The following is a 21568-nucleotide window of genomic DNA, read 5'->3' on the forward strand; positions in this document are numbered from 1 at the left end:
TGTCCCACGGAGTACAGGCCTGTACGCCGCCACCACACATACTACACTCTGCTTTGGTCGCTTCTCTGCAAAAAACAACTTAATTTGGGGTTCCTAATACGGCGCCAGGCCGCCCTCCCGCCTTACTCCAGGCCCTACGCTGGCCTTCCCGGGGCAGTCGCCCCACCAGCACCCAGGGCCGCCCTCCAGGCCACAGCACCGCAGCTACCGACTGCCCCAGAGGGTTCCGCCACAGCGGGGACGCCGGACAGCACCGCGCCCGTTACAAGGCCAGGCCTAGGGCCCGGGCCAGGGCCCAGCCCCAGGCCCCGACTCCTCCCCGCCCGCCTCTCGCGACACCGCCAGCAAATCTCGCGATACTTCGCGCTCCTCCTCCCTCACCGCTGTGTCCCTGAGAGCCGCGGCACCGCCGCGCAGCTCCTCCGGCGGTCCCCGCCCCGGTGACGGGCTGCGGCCCGGCCTGCCGTGGCGGGTCGGGGACCGAGGGGCCGCTCCCTCACGTCCCCGGGCACAGTTCTTGCCCGCCCGGCCCTGATCGGGTTCGGCGATGGCGGGGGGGGGCGAGGGGCAGGCGACGGTTTCCGTCCCTGACGGGCCGTGACTGCTCGGCGCCCCCCGGGCGTCCTCAAACCCTTCTTCGCTGTGTCTTGCCCCCCGTGTGGTCTCCAGCGAAGGGGTGCGGGCGCTAGAGCGGCCCGGTGCCCCCCACTTACTGTGGCGGTAGGCCCCTAGAGCGGCGGGCCCGGCTGGCTTCTGGTCCCCATCTGCCCCCGGGTGCCCTCTCTCACAGGCTCCGTGGGGCCTTGCATGGCCATAATTTAAAATGGGTGATGGTGTCCCAGGTAAGCATATTTTGTCTGTCTTTCCAGAGCTCTATTCAGGTGCCTCATGCTTATTCACGCTTGCCCAGGTGGAAAAGAGGGCAGGTGTGGAAATTGCTGGGCATCTCTCTGTGCCGTGGCCCTGCGAGGCCTCACCAAGGAGCGAAGCGTAGGTGCGTGCGTGTCAGAAACATTAAGTCAGAGAACCTTTTTAAAACCGGTTCTGTTTCTCAGAAACATTTGAGTTTGTTTCTTGGGACAAGTGGAAGCACGTGGCTAAGTGAACTCAAATCATCTCTTTTTGGAAGACAACATTTTAGGGTTTTTAGCCTTTTTTATGTAACGACTTTGTAGTTAAAGTTTGCAATTTAAGAAAGGCAGTATTTTTGCTTTATAGTAGCCTTGAATTCTTAGAGCCATTTATTAGAGTGTAAAATACCTTTGTACTGTGCGTTAAGTGGATAAACCTCAGCAGTTAGAAGGCATTTTGCTCTCTCTGTTGAGGAGTACTTGTTGAAATGAACTAGTGTGTGACTAGGCCATTAGCAGCATCGCTTAGTACAGTCAATATATTAATGGCATGTTTTTTTCAACTGTGATAGAAGGGGTAAGCAGGCGTCTGAAATACCGTCTTTCTTCATTGATGACAAGTGTCCAGTACCCATGCTACAAAGCCCAAGAAGTTAGTGAATCAGGCTAGTTTCAGGAGCCATTTTTTGCTTTGGTTTATACAGCACTGGTTTCTGGGGTCTTGTAGCAGTGGTGTCCTTAATATATTTTTTTTGCTTTTTTCTTTCCCTTTTTTCATTCTCTTGTTTCTCACTAGGTTTGCGGGTTGGTAATACTGAAACTGTTGTCCAATGTGATTTATTCCGTTTTGCACCTGGATCCCTAATTCTGACAAGTCATATGCAACTTATGAAACTCAAGTAAATGCTTAGTTAAAAAGAAAGGCACTGTCTTCTTAAATTGTAGTTTTAATTTTAGAGTCTTTAATTTCATCTGTCACTTCAGATGTTACCGTAAAAGACAATAGTTACGGAAATGTTCCCTTATTTTAAACTTTGTTTTGCATATTTAACAGTGTGCTACATATAGCTGGTTTCATTTTTTCAGTCTTAACTTTATTTTGAATAGTTGCTTAAAGACTAGATACTATTGGGAGAAGTTCACGTGCACATCTTTTTGCACAGATTTAAGCATGTGTGAGAGGCAGTACAAACACCTTAAAATTTAAATATTAGTTCTGTATGATTTGTTGTATATACTTTCTGTACTTCACCCAGTGCCTCAAAAAGGTACATTTGAGCTTCAGGTTTCTGAGAAGGTGTGGAGGAGCTTATGTCACAGAGTATGGGCTTGAACTTATCAAGGATGATGGGGCCATTATGAAGGATCACTGAAAAAATATGAAACTAATGGAGAGGTCATGGTTTATGGTCTTATTAATATAAGAACTAATGGGCCATCAGTCTAGGTTATGGAATCCAAGTTCATAGCAGGCAAAAGCTTGTCAGGTGTTGGAGAGCAGACCTGTCAAATTCATAGTCGGTGACACTGAATACAAGAAATCTGCATGTTGATGAAGGTGGAGTACAGCTACTTGAGAGAGAGAGGTCCACTGATGTGTTTGCTAGGCAAACAAACCACACCTGGCCCAGGAAATCTCTGTTGCTAAAAGAATACTTTAAGGACAAAGAATTTCAGAAGAGAGTTATTCTGTATGCTTGTGCTATTTTTATTGCTACCTGGATGTCAATTTATGGCCAATGCTGGTTACAGAATAATGGTCTATATGAATGCTTTTATTTTCTTTTAGCATATATAATTTTGTAATTTTTTAAAAATGAAGTGTACTTATCACTGATTTAACTAGTATGTTATTGATGCAAGATTCTCTCTCTTTTGCTCCTTCCCATAAAAATCTTAGGTGCCTCTCACTCCTGCTGATAATAACCTTCTCAGAAGTGGCAGAACTTATTCCAACAAGTAGATAAGAAACAATGAAAGTTCTGAAGTGAATCATATACTTTCCTCACTTTTTCTTTTGAGGGGATGGCTTGGCAGGGAAATTGTTTCCACAAACAAAACAGACCAACAATTCCTGGGCTCAGATCTGGAAAACTTTGCGTGCAACTGTTATTTACTATATCTTTCTCTTTTTACTATGAAGAGCAAAGGCCTTTTTGTCTGATAGAGCTGTTTTGTTGGGTTTTTTCTTTGTCAGTACATTATGGATTCATTTCATACACCGCTGTTCTTATCTTCCTCTTTATCTGTTAGCAGCGTACATACCATTTAAAAAACAATCTTTGTGCATGAAATGCAAAACTGAGGTAGCTGAAAATGAAGCAGTTCAGTCATCTCTATGGCTAATTATTTGATACGCTGTATTAAGGCCGTAGTGAGACCACATATAAGGACAGATTTTAACAGTTCCATACTGGACAGCCATGTAAACAGTTTACTGAGTAACTAGCGGCTTTGATGAACAACATAGGCAAATTATATGCTACTAATTGTTCTTAAAGTACGCTTGTGGTGTTTCTAAACATAAGTTTTTTGTTGTTTTTTTTTAACCTGTTCCAGACTTTGTTAGGAGAAAGGTGATGTTTTCCTATGTGATTAGATTTGTATCTGCAGTACAAATATAGTATCAAAAGCGTATCTAGTATAGAAGGCATTTTTTGACCAGTTTATGTGTTCTGTTAATTGGACATTAAACCTGCAGGCATCAGCTTATCAGTGTTTGATTGTGTGAAGGCACTGTGGAACAACAATGTGTCAGAATATGGCTTTTACATGATATTTTTTCATGTAGACTTTCAGATATTTATAGAATAGCAGCAATTGAGGAAATTATAATTTAATACCTAACTCAGGATTTCGTTCTCAACAGTAATCAGTATACTACTTCTACTGCTACCTTCAGTAAAATCTTTTAAGTTGTATGCATTTTGTCAAATAAATTTACATGCAATGTTTTTTTAGTGTTACTTTCTACATTTGGCCAGTTTATCACTATGTATGTGTGTTTGTTTTCTTTATAGATAATTGGCGTATTGGGGAAAAATGCCTCACCCCTTTTCTTGAAAATGGAGAACTTCAGGAAGGAACAATAACCTCTATTGAAAAGGACAAGAATGGAAAAACATTTGCTGTTGTATCATTCTTGGAGTCCAAAGAAAAGAAAATACTAATAACTGAACTTCGTAGAGTTGAAGCCAGTAGAGGATCCTGGAAAAGCTCAATATTTGATGATGGTGATCTGGAAAAGCCTTGTTTTCCTGACCGAAGTCTTCCATCTCCTGCAGTTCCTTTTAAATTATCCGACAATGGTGATTTTATCCCATATACAATTAACAGATACCTGCGTGATTATCAAAGGGAAGGAGCCCAGTTTCTGTATGGACACTATGCTAATAAAAGAGGGTGTATTCTTGGAGATGATATGGGCCTTGGAAAGACAATCCAGGTATTCTCTTTGATTTTTGCACATTGAGAGAATAGATAATTTTTTTTTGCATTTTTTTTCTCTAAGATGTGAAAATAAAGTATAACCTCAATGGAGCTTAACCTTCCTTTTCTGTTGTGGAGTTAGAGGAGGCAGGATGTGACCATCCAGGGCAGCATGTAAAGCCAGAAACTGTTGCTGCATTTAAGATTCACTTCTGATAGGCCACAAAACTGGATGTGGACCATTTTAGTGTATGCATGGGCAGTTATGGTAGGTAGAATGTTAGTATTCATTTTATGTTGAAAGTTTTATGATACCCAAGTAGCAATCCTCAGTGATTTGCACTGGAGTATATCAAAACTTCTTACAGCTCTTACCTGACTGTAGTACTTTAAATGTCTTTTTCCTTTTTTCTATGGGAACCAGTAGTTTGACTGTACTGGGAACCAGAAGGAACAGTCACATTTGCTCCCATCTCTGGAAAAAGTGCTTAGATGTTCCATGTTATTTTCATCAGTCCGTTGGAAATATGACTTGGGTTGATGAAAGGACAAAGTATAGCAAAGTATTTTCCATTATGCTTTGAATGTGTGGCCCAAATGATTGATTTATTTGACTACAGTTAGTGGGGTTTTATGTTTGAAAATTCTTTTTCAGCTAAATTTTAAGTAAGCAGCATGAATCTTATGGTGGCTAGTCTTTGTCCCCTTCTGTCTTCTTCCATGTGTCAAATGCAAGCTCATTCCTACACTGACAAATTCTGGCTGTAGTGTCTGTTGTCCTTCTGTGTAGGAGAATGTTGACAGGCACCCATCAGAACAAAGAAATGTTGTTCTGTAGCAAACTTGAGGAAAGGAGTGAGTGAACTAAACTGGCAAAACAGCTATGTATGGAGCATTTAGAAGTGCATCATGGATTTGTGTAGCTGGTGATGATCTGTTAAGAGATGTTTATTAAAACTAAACTGCATCCGTTTACCTCATGTTTTACTTAACCTTGGTCGTGTTTCATGTCTGTGTCAGTTTAAGAACTTGGTAGTTGTGGAAGTTTGTTTCTACTCAGAATTGCAAATATCTGATTTCATACAGCAAGAAGCATCTATATAAAGTAGCAGTAAACTGGGGGTGAGGGTGTGGAATTGAGTTGTCTTGCTTCCATTTCTTGTATTTTTTGAATCTCAGAACTGATTCTGTAATGACCTGGTCGCTTTTATCACACAGTGTCTGTGTTCTTGTGTGGAATTCACATCTGATAGTTACTTCTTTTAAGAACAGTGTCAAGTTTGCAGAAGACAGGTAGGCGTTTTGAAGAAAAGTAGTGTTTTATAACAAATACACAAGGTAATGTTTTTCAAGTTCAGTATGGGAAAGGCAGTTCAGTGGACATGAAGTAAAAGAGGATTTCACTTGTTTAGAAAAGATTAGTGTGTATAAAAGAATAAATATTAGTTAAAGTTAGTTAAAGTTAGTTAAATTAGTTAAAACTAATTAGTTAATTAGTTAAAATTAGTTAAAAGTAGCAAGTAACTGATTTAGTCTTAAAGAAAATTTCTTTTATGTTTGTCAGTTGGCTGAACCCTATTCTTTCTAATGGTAGGTTGGTTTATGAGATAAAGACTTTTCATAGAATCACAGAATGGTTTGGGTTGGAAGGGACCTTAAAGATCATCTAGTTCTAGAAAACTTTTGTATTTTGATATTCTTTGTACTTTTGAACACATTTTTGCTTAAGTGGCCTGACTGGCTCTTTCATTTCAAGCTGAAGTTGAGGCAGAGGCAAATAGAATGATGTTGATTCTTACAGTGATTGCAATAAGTTAAAGTTTCCTATTAAGGCCTTTAGGGTTGCTTCCTGCTTGTTCTGGAAAAGCCAAACGTTTCTCAGCAGAGTTGCCTTTTTACAGCCTTTTGCTATTGTTATAAATTTGTGATGCATAATTCTTCCAAAAATGGAAGATCTAGAGGACACACGGAGATTTTATGTTTAGTTGAATTTTATTCTTATTCTAGAAAGAATTAAAAAAAAAGTCAAACAACATGTGCAAACTTGCAGTTCCTCTTAGCCTCAGTTTATATGAAATATTAAGTATAAAAATATTTGGCTTTCTTTTCTTCTATGTATCTCTTTCCCACCCTGCGGCCCTATATGTGATGGGTTTCCTCTGTCTTCTGATTACCTACCTTTATGTTTTTCAGGTCTTTTACCTGCATTTCCTGCACTCTGGCTGGTTCTTTTCCCAGCATCGTTAGCGGGAGAAAGCTCTGGAAATTTCCTCTTTTTTAGAAATCAACAAATGACAGCTTTACATGTGCCCTGCTATGAGCAGCTGTGCAGCAGCTGCAAAAGGAAATGGCTGGAGCTGGCTGCTGAGAATAAAGGGGTCCTGTTGAATTTTCAAAAGAAGGGTACCTCTCTGATGATGCATCTGGTTCTTGCTGCTTAGTCCCATGGATGTGAAGTGGATTTTAGGGATTTGAATGTTCTGGCCAGATATCTCTGTGCCTTTTTCCTGTTTTGTATGACCATGGGAGCAGTGTGTGTGGGAGTGTTTGTCCCCACTATGATGTATTATAATAAGTGTCTCCTCATAATCAAAGGGAGATCACCTTGACTAGTTTGAGGCAATTGAGAGAATATAAGCCCAAACACAACAGAAATTAGGCTTTCAAGTTAACAGGAATTGGAAGGAATGGAACATACAGAAAATGACATATTAGTTAAAACCTCTAGTTTAAACCTCTTCTTTTTGCAGAAGTAGTGTTGGGAATATGGTTAGCAAGTATCTCTTCCTTCTGTTTTATCATCGAAGACTCAAGTACCTTGAAAATGGAGGAAAATTGCAAGGCATGCCACATCTCTAATTTTCACTGGCTCATTCATAATTTCTTCTGTACTTTTGGGACTCCTCCACTTACAGTGGAGGGTGAGAGTGCAGGGTGAAAGTGTAAAACAGAGCAATTAATTGCTCTGATCATGAATTCAGGATTCTCCGAGGGAAGGGGTTCCCATTTTAAAAACAGATTGATTTAAAGCAAGCAAACAAAAACCCAAAAAACAATCCCCCACATCCGGTTTCTAAATACCATTCAAATTTTTGTCCTAAATGTTTGTTTTTGGTGGAACTAACTCTTTATTTTGTTTGTATTATTCTACATAATCACTAAGAGTTGTTTTCTTTCTCAAGGTGATTTCATTTTTGGCTGCAGTGTTGCACAAAAAGGGAACACGTGAAGATATTGAAAATAATATGCCAGAATTTTTACTGAGGACAATGAAAAAAGAAACAAAGTGTAACCCCAAGAAGGTACAGCTTTTAATGATACAAGCTTAACAATTTTCATAAAAGGCAATACTTGGATTTGTTTGTTTGCTTTAGGAGTTCTATTTATATTCCTTTTTAATATTCAACTACTTAGGTAGATTAGGGGTTCGTGGCCTTCCTAGTAGTGTTAAGGAAGCCTTGAGTTTTCCAGATAGTCAAGTGCATTATCTAGCTGTTATTGTCTAATCTGTTAATACTGTTGATCTGCGCTAACACAAAACATTTGAAAATACCTGGATGAGATTTGTGGCTAGATTACTTTGAAAAGCCCGTGTCACTGAGTAGAAAATTATATTTTTGTGTGATTGTATTTCTAAAGTACAAAAAGCACATGCGTATATGTGCACATGATATTTAAATAATTAAGGCAAGTGCGTATTTTTGGAAAATTTATTGCTAGTGTTCCTGTGACATCGCATATTTTCTTGAATGACTAATAATGTCAGAAGTAATGCTGATTGATAATCTAGGTAATTAAACACAGCAAATAGATACATGTAAAAGTTCTGTGTGAATGAGAGAAGTCTGAAGATCATTTTAATTTTACTCATCCCAGGACCCAGGCAACTTCTGTTTTCCATGGCTGGCTTTTATTTTATTGGAATAGTTGGAATATTTAACTGGAAGAATGGTTCATATGACAGCTTTGTGAATAATGGGTACAGCTTCCTCAGGAAAGATAGGCAGAGAAGAAGACATGAAGGGTTAGCACTTCCTGGTAGGGGGGGGAAAGGAATACTTCTACTGGAAATAAGAGAACAATTTAACTTTGAGGATAATTAAGTATTGCAACAGGTCACAGAGAGGTTGGGGACCACCCCATCCTTGGAGTTTTTGAATACCTGAGGAGAGAAAGGCTTAAACATCTAAATTCAGTGTTGCCCCTGCTTTGACCAGGAAGTTGGACTAGAAACTTCCTGAGATCCTTTCTCGCCTCATTTATTTTATTATTCTCTGATAATAAATGAGTTGTGTGAGCTGTCTTAACTTTTTAAACCCTTTTCAGGTCCTTCTGTTTTGAAGTCATGTATTGACTAGACTTGTGAATTGAAGGAAGTTGCTTACCCTCTTCATCCTTTTATTTGCTCCACGTGTAAAACATTTTATGGTATACATATGCTAGAGCAAAGCAAAGTCAAAGTATCTCATGTCTTAGTGCAGTTGTTAGAGTATAATTTGAATAAGTTGTACTACTTTGGTATCTTTCATAGTATTACAGTATTTTTTCTTCTGGACTGTTCACATAATCTGAGTGAACTGATTAACTTTTGAATTTATATTGACTCCAGATATTTTTCTCTACGATGCTTTGAAGTGACAGAATTAAACAATTCAAACTATAAAGCAGTAAAATAAATCTCAAGATTTTCACTTTCCTTATTGAGAAAGGGCTATGTTGTAGTTTTTAGCTAATACTATAACAGCTATTTGTTTTCAGACTTTCCTCATAGTGGCCCCTCTTTCGGTGCTGTACAACTGGAAGGATGAGTTAGACACATGGGGGTACTTTAAGGTCTCTGTCTTACATGGCAGTAAGAAGGATAATGACTTGAGTCGCATCAAGCAAGGGAAATGTGAAGTTGCCCTTACAACGTATGAGATACTTCGCCTATATTTGGATGAATTTAACAGGTAATGATTTTAGTATATTTTTCTACACATAGATTTTTAACTGTCTAATTTTACGTTGTTCTTTGCAAGTGCTTACTCTTTCTGTGTCATGTATTTACTGTTAAATCCAGTGACTCGTGTTGAAGAGAAGAATCTGATTTTACTATCTTTGCATAGTTTACCTTATACTACCTTTGTAGTGAGATGCTTGGGAGACATAGTTTTCATAAAGCTACTTTTCCTGTTAACCCTTTCATGAAGCGTTCTCTAAGAGGTGCAGGAGTTTCCTGTCTGAAATAGAGAAGATATTTCTATCTTTCAGTGCAATGTAAGAAGAAAAAATCATTGCATTTTTAGCAAGTGTTCAAAAGGTATTTTCCTTGTTATTTGCACTTTTCAGCAGCTTGATGAAATTCTTGAGTCCTAAAAACTTTGAGATACAAGATGTGTATATGTGTCTCTGTGTGTGGTTTTAAGTACCTGATGCACATAGCAGAATCAAGGTCTATCTGACAGCAGATTTTATTAGAAATCCTATTTCATTTACTCCGTATTTGTCAGCATTTTCAAACTAGGGGTGTTGCCTTTTCTTTGACTATGTTCAGAAGTACTTAGCGTCTTGTCTGATCCCAGTGGTCCTCTTTCCTTACATCATCTCGGAAGCAGGGTACAAGTTGCATGAATAGCTAGTAGTAGCAGGCTGCCCTTAGCAGCTGCTGTCGTCAGTGGCTCTGCAGATCTTCTTGTTCTAGGTGTTGGGAAATGTCCTGGCCTCTGTGATTGTCCTGGTGTTCTGGACAGCTGTCACCAAAACAATAGATCTCTGTCTCTGTCCACACACTGGTCTGAAAAAGAAGCACAGATAGGAGAAGACTAAAGGAGTTGTGTTACCACTACCCTAATTCTTTTGGCCCCTGCTTCTAGATACATTCCTCCTAGTTGCAAAATCATGAAATATTAAAAATCCTCTGCATATTGGTATTGTATAGCTACTAAAGAAGTCGAGTGATGCTTTCAGGTAGGAACCCATCATATTGAAATGCTTTCAGTATACTTCTGGCTACACTGGATAGGTTTTGTTGGGAAAATTAAGCGTATCTCTTTTAAGCGTGTTTCAATAGCTTACTTTCAGAGATTTAATTTTTTTTTTAAAGTCTCAGTTATGGGTGGAATTGGTGTTGGTGAAATGTGCTGGAGTGATTGCTCCAGAGATTGGAAGCTACTTTCTTCACAGAAAGTTTGACAGTTAACAGAAGTTTATTTATTTGACTATATAGTTTAGCCGTTATACCCAACTCTGGCAACTGGATTTTCTAAACAAACAGAAAATAAGGATGCTGAGTAGTATAATACAATGTAAAACAGGAAAACCAAAAAGTAATAGCGTTATAATAATTATGGCTACGTGTGTGGCTCACTTCACTTTATATGTCGATGTGGGTTGATAAGTAGTTTCAGTCAATACAGTATTTCTTCTTGTTTTGCAGTGTAGAGTGGTCTGCTGTGATAGTGGATGAAGCACATAGAATCAAGAATCCAAAGGCTCAAATAACTCAAACCATGAAGTCATTAAAATGCACTGTTCGCATAGGTCTTACTGGAACCATTCTTCAAAACAATATGAAGGAACTTTGGTGTGTTATGGACTGGTAAATAAAGTATCTTTTTTTATATGATTTAAACACCTCTATATGTTAGCCATGCTGTGGGACTGGGATGGAGCTGGATGATTTGTACCCATCTGTGTCAAAAAACAACAACAAACCACAACCCTCCCCCAAAACCTCCCAATGTTTTGTGAGAGTGTAGGTATGTTTTTCCATAGATATATTGCAGGTAAGCTCCTGGTGGATACATCTGCAGTGTTTTGCAGTTATTTAATAAATCTGGAGATCCTCTTACTGTCTGGCTTCTTTGGGGAATTTTGGAAGTAGTTATAATTATTTTCTTTTTCCCCCGCTGTGTTTACCATTCTTTAAAGATGTTATTTGCTGCTTCTTTGTCTCTCCTCCCCACAGCAAACTGAGTTTAGTACATAGTACATAGTTTCGAACAATGTTGTGCCTTTACTCTGTCCAATATGTGCAGGTCATTCTGACATATTTGGAAGATGAAAGTAGTAATATTTTGCTGTTTTTCAAAATACACAAGTGCGCATATTTGGAAAGCAACAGTCTTGTCCAGGAAAACTTTTAAAGAAGAGGGAGAGTTGAAAATAACCCTGGATATAAATCTAAACATAGAAGACTTACTGGTGATGATTTGTAGAGGAGGGACAAAACAAACACACTTTAAATATAAGGAAATACAGACTGAATTGAAATACCAGGAAAGACATACTTTCACAGTAAGCTTAGTGTTGTATCCTATGCTGATATTATTGGATTGTTCCAGTATATAGTGCTGCCAATGATTACCAGTTTCTTTTTCCTATTGTGTTTCTTAAGATTTTATTTAGTAAACTGCAATATCTGCATAACCTGATTTTAATAAAAACAGTAAAAATTGAAAACATGACTGCTTAGCTTCCAATTTAGGCTCCTGAACAGTAGCAGCCTTGTAGTTTAGAGATTCTGTATACTTGTGACTTCTGTTGCTCTGTTGAGCATTAGTTTTTCTGGAGATAGCAACCCTTTCCTAAGAAGACTGTCTTAACATTTGAGGATCACAGTAAGTAAATGAAAAAATGCCATGTCTGGAAGTAGTTTATGTTTCTATCTATATACACAATTTTAATTAATTCATCTAGTGATTGTTAATTTGAGATCTCTTGCTGTTAGCCAATAACAATTTATGGTATGTGTTTAATCAATGGAAAAGGATAGATTGCCTTGAAGTAAAGAAAATGGTGTTATTCCTTCACACCCTCCCCCACTTTTGTTTTTTAATAGGGCTGTACCAGGACTTTTGGGTAGCAGACAATATTTCAAGAAGAAATTTTCTGATCCAGTGGAGCATGGCCAGAGGCATACTGCAACTAAAAGACAGCTAGCGACAGGTCGTAAGGCCATGGTGAAGCTAGCAAGAAAAATGTCTGGCTGGTTTCTGAGACGCACCAAAGCACTTATCAGTGATCAGTTGCCAAAAAAGGAAGACAGAGTAAGAGCACCTGCATGTTTCAGATAGAATGCTAATAGATGTGTATATGTTTTTTGTTTTGTTTTGTTTTTTTTTCTATTTCATGCCTCTAATAGTTTGTGGTTTTCTTTTGGACTTACAAATTTAATAAGAATCCAGAGCCTTGGAAAAAATGCACATGCAGTAGTATGCTTTGTCCACATAATTACTATGATTGCTTGTTGAAATGGGGTTAATCAAGCATGAAAATGCTCAGCTAGACTTCTGACTAGGGATTTACACGTCTGTTTTGTGTGCACTTTTGTATTTATCTGTGCAAACCCAATGTATGTAAATCTTCTGAAATTCTATATAGGCCTTATGAATTTGCAGCTTGCACTTTGTACATAAAACAGTGTGCTTTTCATTTTTAACTCCCTCGTTTTTGATCACTAAATAAAAGAAAATCACCAAATCTAAAGCTGATTGTTGATAAGTCTCTAATCCTGTTCATCTAATGGTATTGTAAACATTATATAAAGTGATGATACTTATGACTATAGCTAAGAGTTCTGATAAGTTCCCATTAGATATACTTATGCTTTTCTTTTAGGTAGACAAACACATTAGTTTGCACCTGGTTCTGTTTTCAAAATTTGGTATTTATTCTTCATCTATAGTGTATAATAATGTCATCTAAACTGTCTTCAGAAGAAAAGATTAACACAAACGTCAGTCAGTTGCTTTTCTAAACCTAGCAGGTTTTATTCTTTTCATTCTCTTGTTAATGTGAGTATATGTTCAAGTTACTGCTGTATTATTATAGCTCAGCATGGTGCTGTAGCTGTGTGGGTGGCCTAGGTTAAGGAATGATCTTGGGATTTCTGTCTCCTGCTGCTTAAGACTAAAGATGTCATGCAGATGCCACCCATGGTCTCTAAGAGGGATAAGAGTTTTGGCCAAAGCACTGTGTAGATCCTTGCCTTCCCATTGCTTATTCTATTTTTCCTGCCTGTGGTAGTGCCCTACAACAGCTAGTGCCTAAAAAGATGAAAGAAAGGGCAAATCAAGCAACTGGCAAAGCAGAGGGGAATCCTTAATTACAATTATGCATTTATTTCTCTCATTTTTCCCTCCTCCTGTCCCACCAGAAAAACCATACTGGAAGGTTTGTAGAAACGTAACAGCAAGTAGTTGTAGCTTGATACTGATAGTCTTTGTAAAATTTTCAAAATAAATAACTATATAAAACAACTCTAAAGTAACTATACATACATTTTGACTACAATTTCATATTATTCTGGTGTCAAGGTCCAGATTTTTTCATTCGGTAGTAGAATAATTTCATGTAACTGTTAGAGCAAATATATTCTTGTTTTCTACTTTATTTTCAATGTTTTAAGTTTTTTGATGCAGTGCTCTTTTCTTTTCATTGTATGCTGCACATAACTATCTTTTGGGGATTCTCTGTCTTTGGCAGATGGTATACTGTTCCCTGACTGAATTCCAGAAAGCGATGTACCAGGCTGTGCTGGAGACAGAGGATGTAAATTTAGTATTACGAGCAGGAGAGCCCTGTAGCTGTAACAGCGGCCGTAAAAGGAAGAACTGTTGTTACAAAGTAAGAGCTTGCACTTTTTGGATTTTTTGAACACTGTCTTTCAGGTTTGAGTGGTAGGTTTTCTCAAGAGACTCTGCCAATGAAGAGCTGACTGAAGTAGCTGCATAGGCTGTCTGCTCAGGAAATCTCAACTGGAAACATGGGTGGTTGCATCACGAGCATGATGGAGTTAGACGCTTTGGGATTACAACATAGCTGCTTTGCATACCCTGAGCAGGTGGTGCTTATTTATGTACTAACTTCTGGATTTGTTGTATTAAGTGCACCTATGAAACACTTGATGTTGGCAAAGATATAGCATTGGGATGTATGTTCATCGCAATGTTCAGCATGTATCAGGCATGCTATTCCCATACACTTTAGGCAGTCGGTGCAGAATTTGCAAGTCGGAGGCATCCTGGACCCAGCAGGTTGTCTGGGCTTTGCTTGGGTCAAAACTGCAGTTGCATTGTGTCTTTCTGTGCCACTAAATGTGCTTTGCTTCAGTGGAGGAGAACTCCTGACAGTAGCCATAGAGCACAAACAGAACTTTGTTCACCAGTAACAGCTCCATAGATTTCTTCTATTGTCTCTGGACTTCATTAACACTCAATTAGTCTAGCTTTGTATTTGTTTTGTCTGTATCACTCAGTAGCTCAGGTTAAGCATGTTTTTTTAATGCTTAGAAGCATATGTCTCTTTTGTAGTGTTTGGTTTTGGTTTTTTTCCCAAATGTTGTGGCTTATTCAATCTTCTGCATCTTTTTTTAAAAACCATCCCTCTATCAGCCTGTTTAATATTCCAGGGATAGTAGTGTTAGTTCTTTGCAGGCTTCTTTTTCTTGTGATGTTTTATAGAAAAAAAAGTAAAATGCTGTTGAACTTAATTCACAAAGGACATTAGGCAGGCCTGCAGATACTTAAGTGCTCTTACAGACTGTCTTATTCCAAAGTTAACCATGAAATTTAGTAACCCAAGAAGGGAAAGGAAAACTAAGTTTGGTCTAATAGGCCAACCATAACCAGAAAAATAGCTGATGCTGTTGTTGCTGCTGCATTGTAGAATGTTTGAAGTTGTTTGAATTATATTACTTGAGATGTTTATAAAGCTTTATAAAGTTTATAAAGAAAAGTAAAGTTAGCAGTTATAGGGTAGGAAGCCATTCAAACTTGGTTTGATTTATATTTAAATCAGTTGTAAAGTTACTGTCGTTTTGTCTACCAAGGAATTCTTGGCTATCTTAGTAATTTCTGTAGATAACATGCTATCTGAAATGTTTAGCAAACTATGAATGTCACTGTGGGTTTTTTCTCTTTTTGAGAAGATATTTTCTGTCAATAGGATCACAAAGCTCAGGAGAAAAACATTGCTAAATTCTTGTTAGAAATACAGTATGTATCTTGGAGATCAATTATAGTACTACTTAAATTGCTAAGCCATTAAACCTTGTAACAATAGCACTTGTTAATAATAGATTATTTCTTATTTTCAGGAGTAGTTGTTTGCATAAATATTCTCTCTTTTCTTGTAGGTAAATGCTTATGGTGAAACAATTAAGTCACTGCGGTTTAGTTACCTGACAATCCTACAGAAGGTTGCAAATCATGCTGCACTGCTGCAGACCGAAAACAGTAGCAAGCAGCAGGTTAGTTTCAGAAGTATTTAAAAAATACTTGCGGATCATGGGGTGAAATGCTGCTGGGCTCCTTTTTAAGACTTAACTAATTGAAATTAAAATATTTTGCAAAATTTCTTTTCCATTCAGTAATTCAGAATGTAGCCTGTATTTAATTGACAGAGACGTTACACAACAGTATGTTCGTTTAGTTCATGCATATCTGACAATATGGTTTATAGAAACATTGGAGATCTTTAGGAGGAAGAGTTAATTTCTAGTGATTTCTAATAATACCATTTCTGTTCCATTTATGACGAGTGCCTAGTAAGAGGAATGTCTTTGTGCAAATAAATAAATAATAAGCAATTAGAGTGTGTTTTTTTTCTCTAGTATTTTATGTTCACTGCTGAGCTTTTTTTTAAATAATGAGAAACATGTTTTAGTAGAAAATGCTCAAGAGAAGAATATCAGTTTAGCTTGTTACTGTGGCAAGTAACCTACAAGATCCATAAATGACAGTTTTGTTGTAATAACATTTCAGAGTTTAAACTACCACTGAAATAGAAATATATGAATATTTTGAGACTCACTATCTCTTATGGCATATATAATTACTAACCGCTCAAAAATCTACTGAAAAAACCTAATATTTTGCAGTATTTTGTACCTTTGGTATTAGAGTCCATCACATGCATTGATCTTGGGTGAGAGATGTGATCTTTTCTGCTTTTCTGAAAAAGTAGACTTGAAGCGTGTGGTTCTATTTAAGTTCAGAGCTATGCAAATTCTAACAGTGGAGCTTTAATATGGCTTTTGAACAGTTTAAGTGCACTTTCTGCATTGCTTTTTGTCATACGGAAATATGCAATTTCCATATTAGCTTACCATGCCAGAGGGTCGAGAAAAATGCTGGTACACAACTGTTGGGTAGTGCAAGCCTCAAGCCAACAGCGTTCCTGAGACTGACAATTCTGACCAGTCTGATTGCAGTGGGTCTGTGCCCAGGAGAAGACGATCTGGGCATCTCTTACTCTAGTACCTGAAATCTATTGTTTCAGATTTGGATCCTCTTCCCTTCTAAAATGAAACAAACCAAGACACACAGAAGATATTTTATCTGGCACTTGTGTAGTGAACTGAATAAAAACACAGAACTCTTTCTCCTTGAGTTACTTCAGCAGATGACTTGTTTCAACCTGTTGAACTCCTTGTATGGCTTACTGATGTACCAGTGTCGCTCTAATTTTTAACGCCTGTTTAAACTTTCTGCTTTTCTTACAGGAAGCACATATCAAACGTGTGTGCAGCCAGGTATTTTCCAGCTTTCCAGATTTTGTGCAGTTAAGCAATGATGCAGCCTTTGAAACCGTTTCAGATCCAAAGTACAGTGGAAAAATGAAGGTAAATAAGTTCTTTAGAGGGAGAACAAGATCTGCAGCTGTAGTATATGGATATAGGAAAATGTACACCTATTAGTTGTGGGTTTTAATCATTCTGTTTATGGTAGTGATACCACAGCAGAGACCTGTTGTCTTGGGTTAGGGTGCCTCTGGGCAAAGACTTGATAAGAGTGATCTGTGATGCTAAGAGAGCCTAAGGTGTTAGCTTTGCATATTTAGTCACGGAAATGAACTTTTTAGTCAAGGAGGTTCCATGAAGCCATTGACTCAGTGGCAGACAAATGTTTGGGGAAGAAATAGAGAGCAAACCAAAATCCTTATGGACTTAATGATTTGTGCACATCTTCAATATTGTGGGTTGTTCCCATCCCTTCCCTCAAAAGCATGTGTTAGGTGTTGAAAAGGTTCAAAGAAGGGCCACAAAGGAGGTTGGTACTGTAGGACAGAAGCAACTAAGTAGGCTGGGACTCTGCAGCCTGGAAAAAATGTCTTAAGATGAATGTGAGGAGGACAATCATGTGTAGCGTGGAAATAGTGTGCTGAGTGCTTACTGTCTCTTTTAACCTTCTGGACATCAAATGAAGCTAGTGGGAGCTAGGCTAAATGTGAACAAAATAACATGTTAAGTTTAAATCTGCAAAACTTTGTGCCTCAGAATCTGGTTTCAGAGGGGAACAGGTTGAATAACTGAAAAAGATAGGTAATGTAGCTAATTAAAAGGAAAATGATACTGGGTTTAGGAGTGTTCCTGAGCTGAGAGTAACTGGAGGGTGAGGAGCTATGCAGAATGGAGTATGCCGTATCTTTGATTTTTTTCTATAAACCTGGATATTCAGCTGATGGTTGGGACTGAAGGGAGGCAGTGGCTGGACCATGTTTTTTGTAACAGTAATGGTTCTTACCACTTTATTGATTTGTTACGCAAGCAAAATCTTTCTTTTCTGTTATTACATACATGTGAGAGGCCTGCATATTACCTTTGTTATATACACGTTCTGTCGTGAAAGTCAACTTCATTGCTAAATTAGCTATCAGCAAATATTTACTGCATACCTCTAAAACTAAGACCATGATCTTCAGTGGTGTTTATGAAGCTCTTCTTTTATTGGTTAAAACTAATTTTGCTTTCTCTAGAACTTCTTCTCTTCAACTATGCTATTGCATACTTCACTCCAACACTGCCTTATGACACTTGATTATGTGTTTTTTTGACACACTAGTGAATAACACAGGTGAGCAAGAATGCCTGAATTAAGGCAGAGGTTCCAACATTGTGTGCCTTTAAAGTCTGCAGTTTGAAGAGCTGCCCGTTGGGAGGAGTCTGTTGCAAACTGTGGCCCTAAGTCTGAGCTGCTTCTGGGACAGCGTAGGCTGCAGTGTCTTCTCAGGGCAGCAGCTGGCTGTGGCTGTGTGGGTTGGGTGTAACCTTGGCTGGTAGCAGGAAGGCTCTTGTCATGCTTGTGTGAAGTGGCCTTGGGTGGCAAGGAAGAAGGTTCTGCTGTATTGCAGTGCCAGAGTAAGAGCATAACCAAGGTGCCAAAAGAGCAGAGGCTATAATCTTTTTAAGTATACCAAGCTTGTGCTGATGGCTTGCTATTTGATGAGTTGTCAGACAGGTTGAATGTTTACTTTTGACGTTGAGAGATCCACATGGTTGGAAAAGTTTATCTCTGAGCTACTGGTAGAGAAGCGCTAGGCCAATTACATTTCTGAATAAATTGCCCACACATAAGTAGAATCATAGAATAGTTTGAGTTGGAAGGGACCTTTAAAGGTTATCTAGTCCAACCCCCAAGTAGATGACATGAGAAATGTGTGATTAAAAATAATAAGCTGCTAGCTTGTTGATTAATCCTGTTGGGTTTTTTTATTTATTGTTGGTGAATCATGTGATGCTGATCTTCATTCTGTCTCACTAGAGGATTTCTTGATTGTGCTTTTTATTTAATTTTTGATCTTTTAGTTTGTTATCAGTCTGTATGATGTATATTCTTGTATTCCAAGGTATTTTTAACATAGATTGTAGGTAATTGGGAGGAAAAAAAACCCAAACAAACCCAAAAAACAAGGAAAAAAACCCCAACCACAAGCCCCCTCCCCCACCAATAACTGAAACCCAAAGCTTAAATAAGCATATATTCTTGAGAAGAGCTTTGGTATGGAGAATTTCCTATTTTTTAAAAAAAAAAAAAAGTGCAGTGTATTCATGGGAAAAAAGTAAGAAATGAAAGAATAGCTATACTTCTTTCACATAACATTTTATTACTTGACCTTTAAAAAAGTCAGATCAGACATTACACTGCAGCAGTAATAGTCAAAGGTACAAAGCAATATGGACCTTTCTATCCTCCAAGATAAGAAACTATGATCAGGTATTATTAGGAGGGGTTCTGCTTGATTGATCTGGTTTTGTTTTTTTTTCCTTTGAATTATAGAGTGAAACATTTTCAAATGCTACAGTTATGACAGCCCAATAGACTTATGGAATATTTTTCCACTGTTGATGACCTTTGGTTTTATATATGTGATGCTTTATTTTAGAAATCTATAGTGCCTATTTCAGTCCCTTGCAAACTGGATAGAATTTATCTAAGAATTATTGAAAGAATTGTTTACTTAGAGGGAGATTGGTCTGCATTCTCTTTTAAAGATAACTTGAATTTTGTCTCAGTTCATGAAATATATCATAGTATAAATAGAATATTCTGAACTGTGTGGTGATATCTCTGTGCCTGGAAGGAGGAGTTGTATGTAATGGGCTAAATAGCCATCATTGAAAAATAAGGTAGTTTTTGAGTCCTTTAAATTTGACTTTAGAATAATTATGGTGCCAAAAATTGGTTGATAAATGTCTGTGTTATGGTGGCTTTTTTTTTTTCCTCCTGCTGATACATTGGAGGCTTGTTGTGTGAGAAAAGATTGTCTAACTCTTATGTTTTCTATTCTGAGTTTTAAAACAGAAGCTGTTTGGGGTGATTTTGAGTTTTATGCTCTGGAGGCGAAGTCATTCAAAAGGTCTTCCATTTAGAATGTCCTCTTGCCATCAGAAAGTGATCAGAGGAGAGTCAACAGATACTAGAATTTGAAAACTACTTTATATATTTTTAGCATGTTTATTTGGAAATAAATGAGACAAGTTTTAGTAAAATGTTTTTAATATTCTTGTCCCACTATAAATACTTCACATTTTCTGTTCTATAAATAAATTCTAGAAACTAATGGGAATAATTTTGTATCTTTAAACTGGTGGTGTAGACTGAATAAGTATTATTTAGTCTTTTAAATTAAAATTTTGCACAGGCTACCCAGAAATTTTGGCACAGGTGATTATTCTTTTGTAGATGGGCATATTTGCAGAGGAAAAGTTTGTGGCATTTATTTAAATGTGTTCAGGGCAGGGGAAAGGCTGGGATTTGCTGATGAACTTCATTAGCTAAGCAGCTGTAACTATCTTGAAGGGCTGAAAAGGTCAAATTATCTCCTAAAATACCTTCTATTCTCACCAAAGATAAAACACATAGAGGAACATAGCTTTTTGTACTGTGGAGCATGCCAACTGCCGGCAGTAAAACTGGAGTTGCTTGGATGGAAGTGTGAGAGTGTGACATTCTGGTGTCTGTGTCCTACCTTGTGTTGTGGCTGCAGTCATCTCTACATATTTTGCAAGCTATAGCATTTTACTGTGTGCCACCCCTGGAAAAAACAGTTCTTATAACTCTAATGTAGGTATCCCATTAACACTTACATGTATACAACTAATACATCCTCATTAGGGTGGGAGGTGAGTGATAATACAGTGATGTGATCTTAACTTGAGCTATTTTTGTGGAATTATCCCTTTGTTTTCAATTATACTGCAGAACATAGAGTTTTCAGAAGACTTTGCTTACACTTTATATTGCAAGGTAAATTTCATGCCTTGATTTTAAACTGGGAATAGTTGAATATGTGAAAATTGCATGAAAGGAGTGTGCTACCTTGTTTGGAAACCACCTTTTTCCATCATGCAGTAAGAAAGTGGGGACCTACAAAGTATGAGGACAAGTAATTCCATTGCTTTTAAAACACAAAGTTTGGAGACTGCTCATACAGAAATATGAGGGACTGCTTGGAAATGAATTAATAAAAATGATTATTTCTACAATTCTGTTTGAGTTCTGGCTCAGAGAGAGTCTATATGCTAAGTGAAAAGGGCTATTAAATGTCTGGGCATTTGAAATGATTTTATTTTTTTAAAACTATGCATATAATATTTCCACAGACATCCATTTGTGGAGTTTTGGAATACTGTTCTTAATTAGTGTAAATCTCATAGGAATAACTATATTGGGTTGATTTATTTATTTTGCCTGGGATATTATTATTATTATTTCAGTAGGAAAATGGAAGGCTATTGGAACACCTTGCAAATAATGGTAACTTCCACTATTAAATATAACCCTAACCCAGGCAAGCATGGTTTTGAAGGCTTAAAAACACCGACTTGGACATCTGTATACAAACAAGGTATTCTCAGATGTGAGAGGCAAAATTTCATCACAGGCAAACAACCCACAATATGTAGCAATGGGGAGATATGCATTCAAATCCATGTGGACTCTTACATGTTACTCTTGCTCGAGTATGATCAAGTATTTCTTTTCAGGCTAACAACTTCCAGGATAACAGTCTGGTGTGCAAGC

The 21568-nt window shown here is 37.8% G+C and overlaps 1 protein-coding gene across 3 annotated transcripts in view; it reads left to right on the forward strand.

The window, feature by feature from the left end:
- Positions 1-475: 475 nt before the first annotated feature.
- Positions 476-21568, forward strand: part of ERCC6L2 (excision repair cross-complementation group 6 like 2) — a 56840-nt gene continuing 35747 nt past the window's right edge. For all 3 annotated transcript variants that reach the window (XM_014936672.1, XM_014936680.1, XM_014936686.1), the window contains exons 1-9: positions 476-842; positions 3872-4296; positions 7463-7582; positions 9039-9232; positions 10699-10860; positions 12103-12310; positions 13749-13889; positions 15400-15513; positions 16768-16887. In XM_014936672.1, the coding sequence (XP_014792158.1) occupies positions 824-842; positions 3872-4296; positions 7463-7582; positions 9039-9232; positions 10699-10860; positions 12103-12310; positions 13749-13889; positions 15400-15513; positions 16768-16887 (1503 nt within the window). In that variant the 5' untranslated portion in view covers positions 476-823. The remainder of the gene's footprint in view (positions 843-3871; positions 4297-7462; positions 7583-9038; positions 9233-10698; positions 10861-12102; positions 12311-13748; positions 13890-15399; positions 15514-16767; positions 16888-21568) is intronic.

Source organism: Calidris pugnax, unplaced genomic scaffold (assembly GCF_001431845.1).
Source record: "Calidris pugnax isolate Ruff unplaced genomic scaffold, ASM143184v1 scaffold2, whole genome shotgun sequence".
In the NCBI taxonomy this organism is placed as follows: Eukaryota; Metazoa; Chordata; class Aves; order Charadriiformes; family Scolopacidae; genus Calidris; species Calidris pugnax.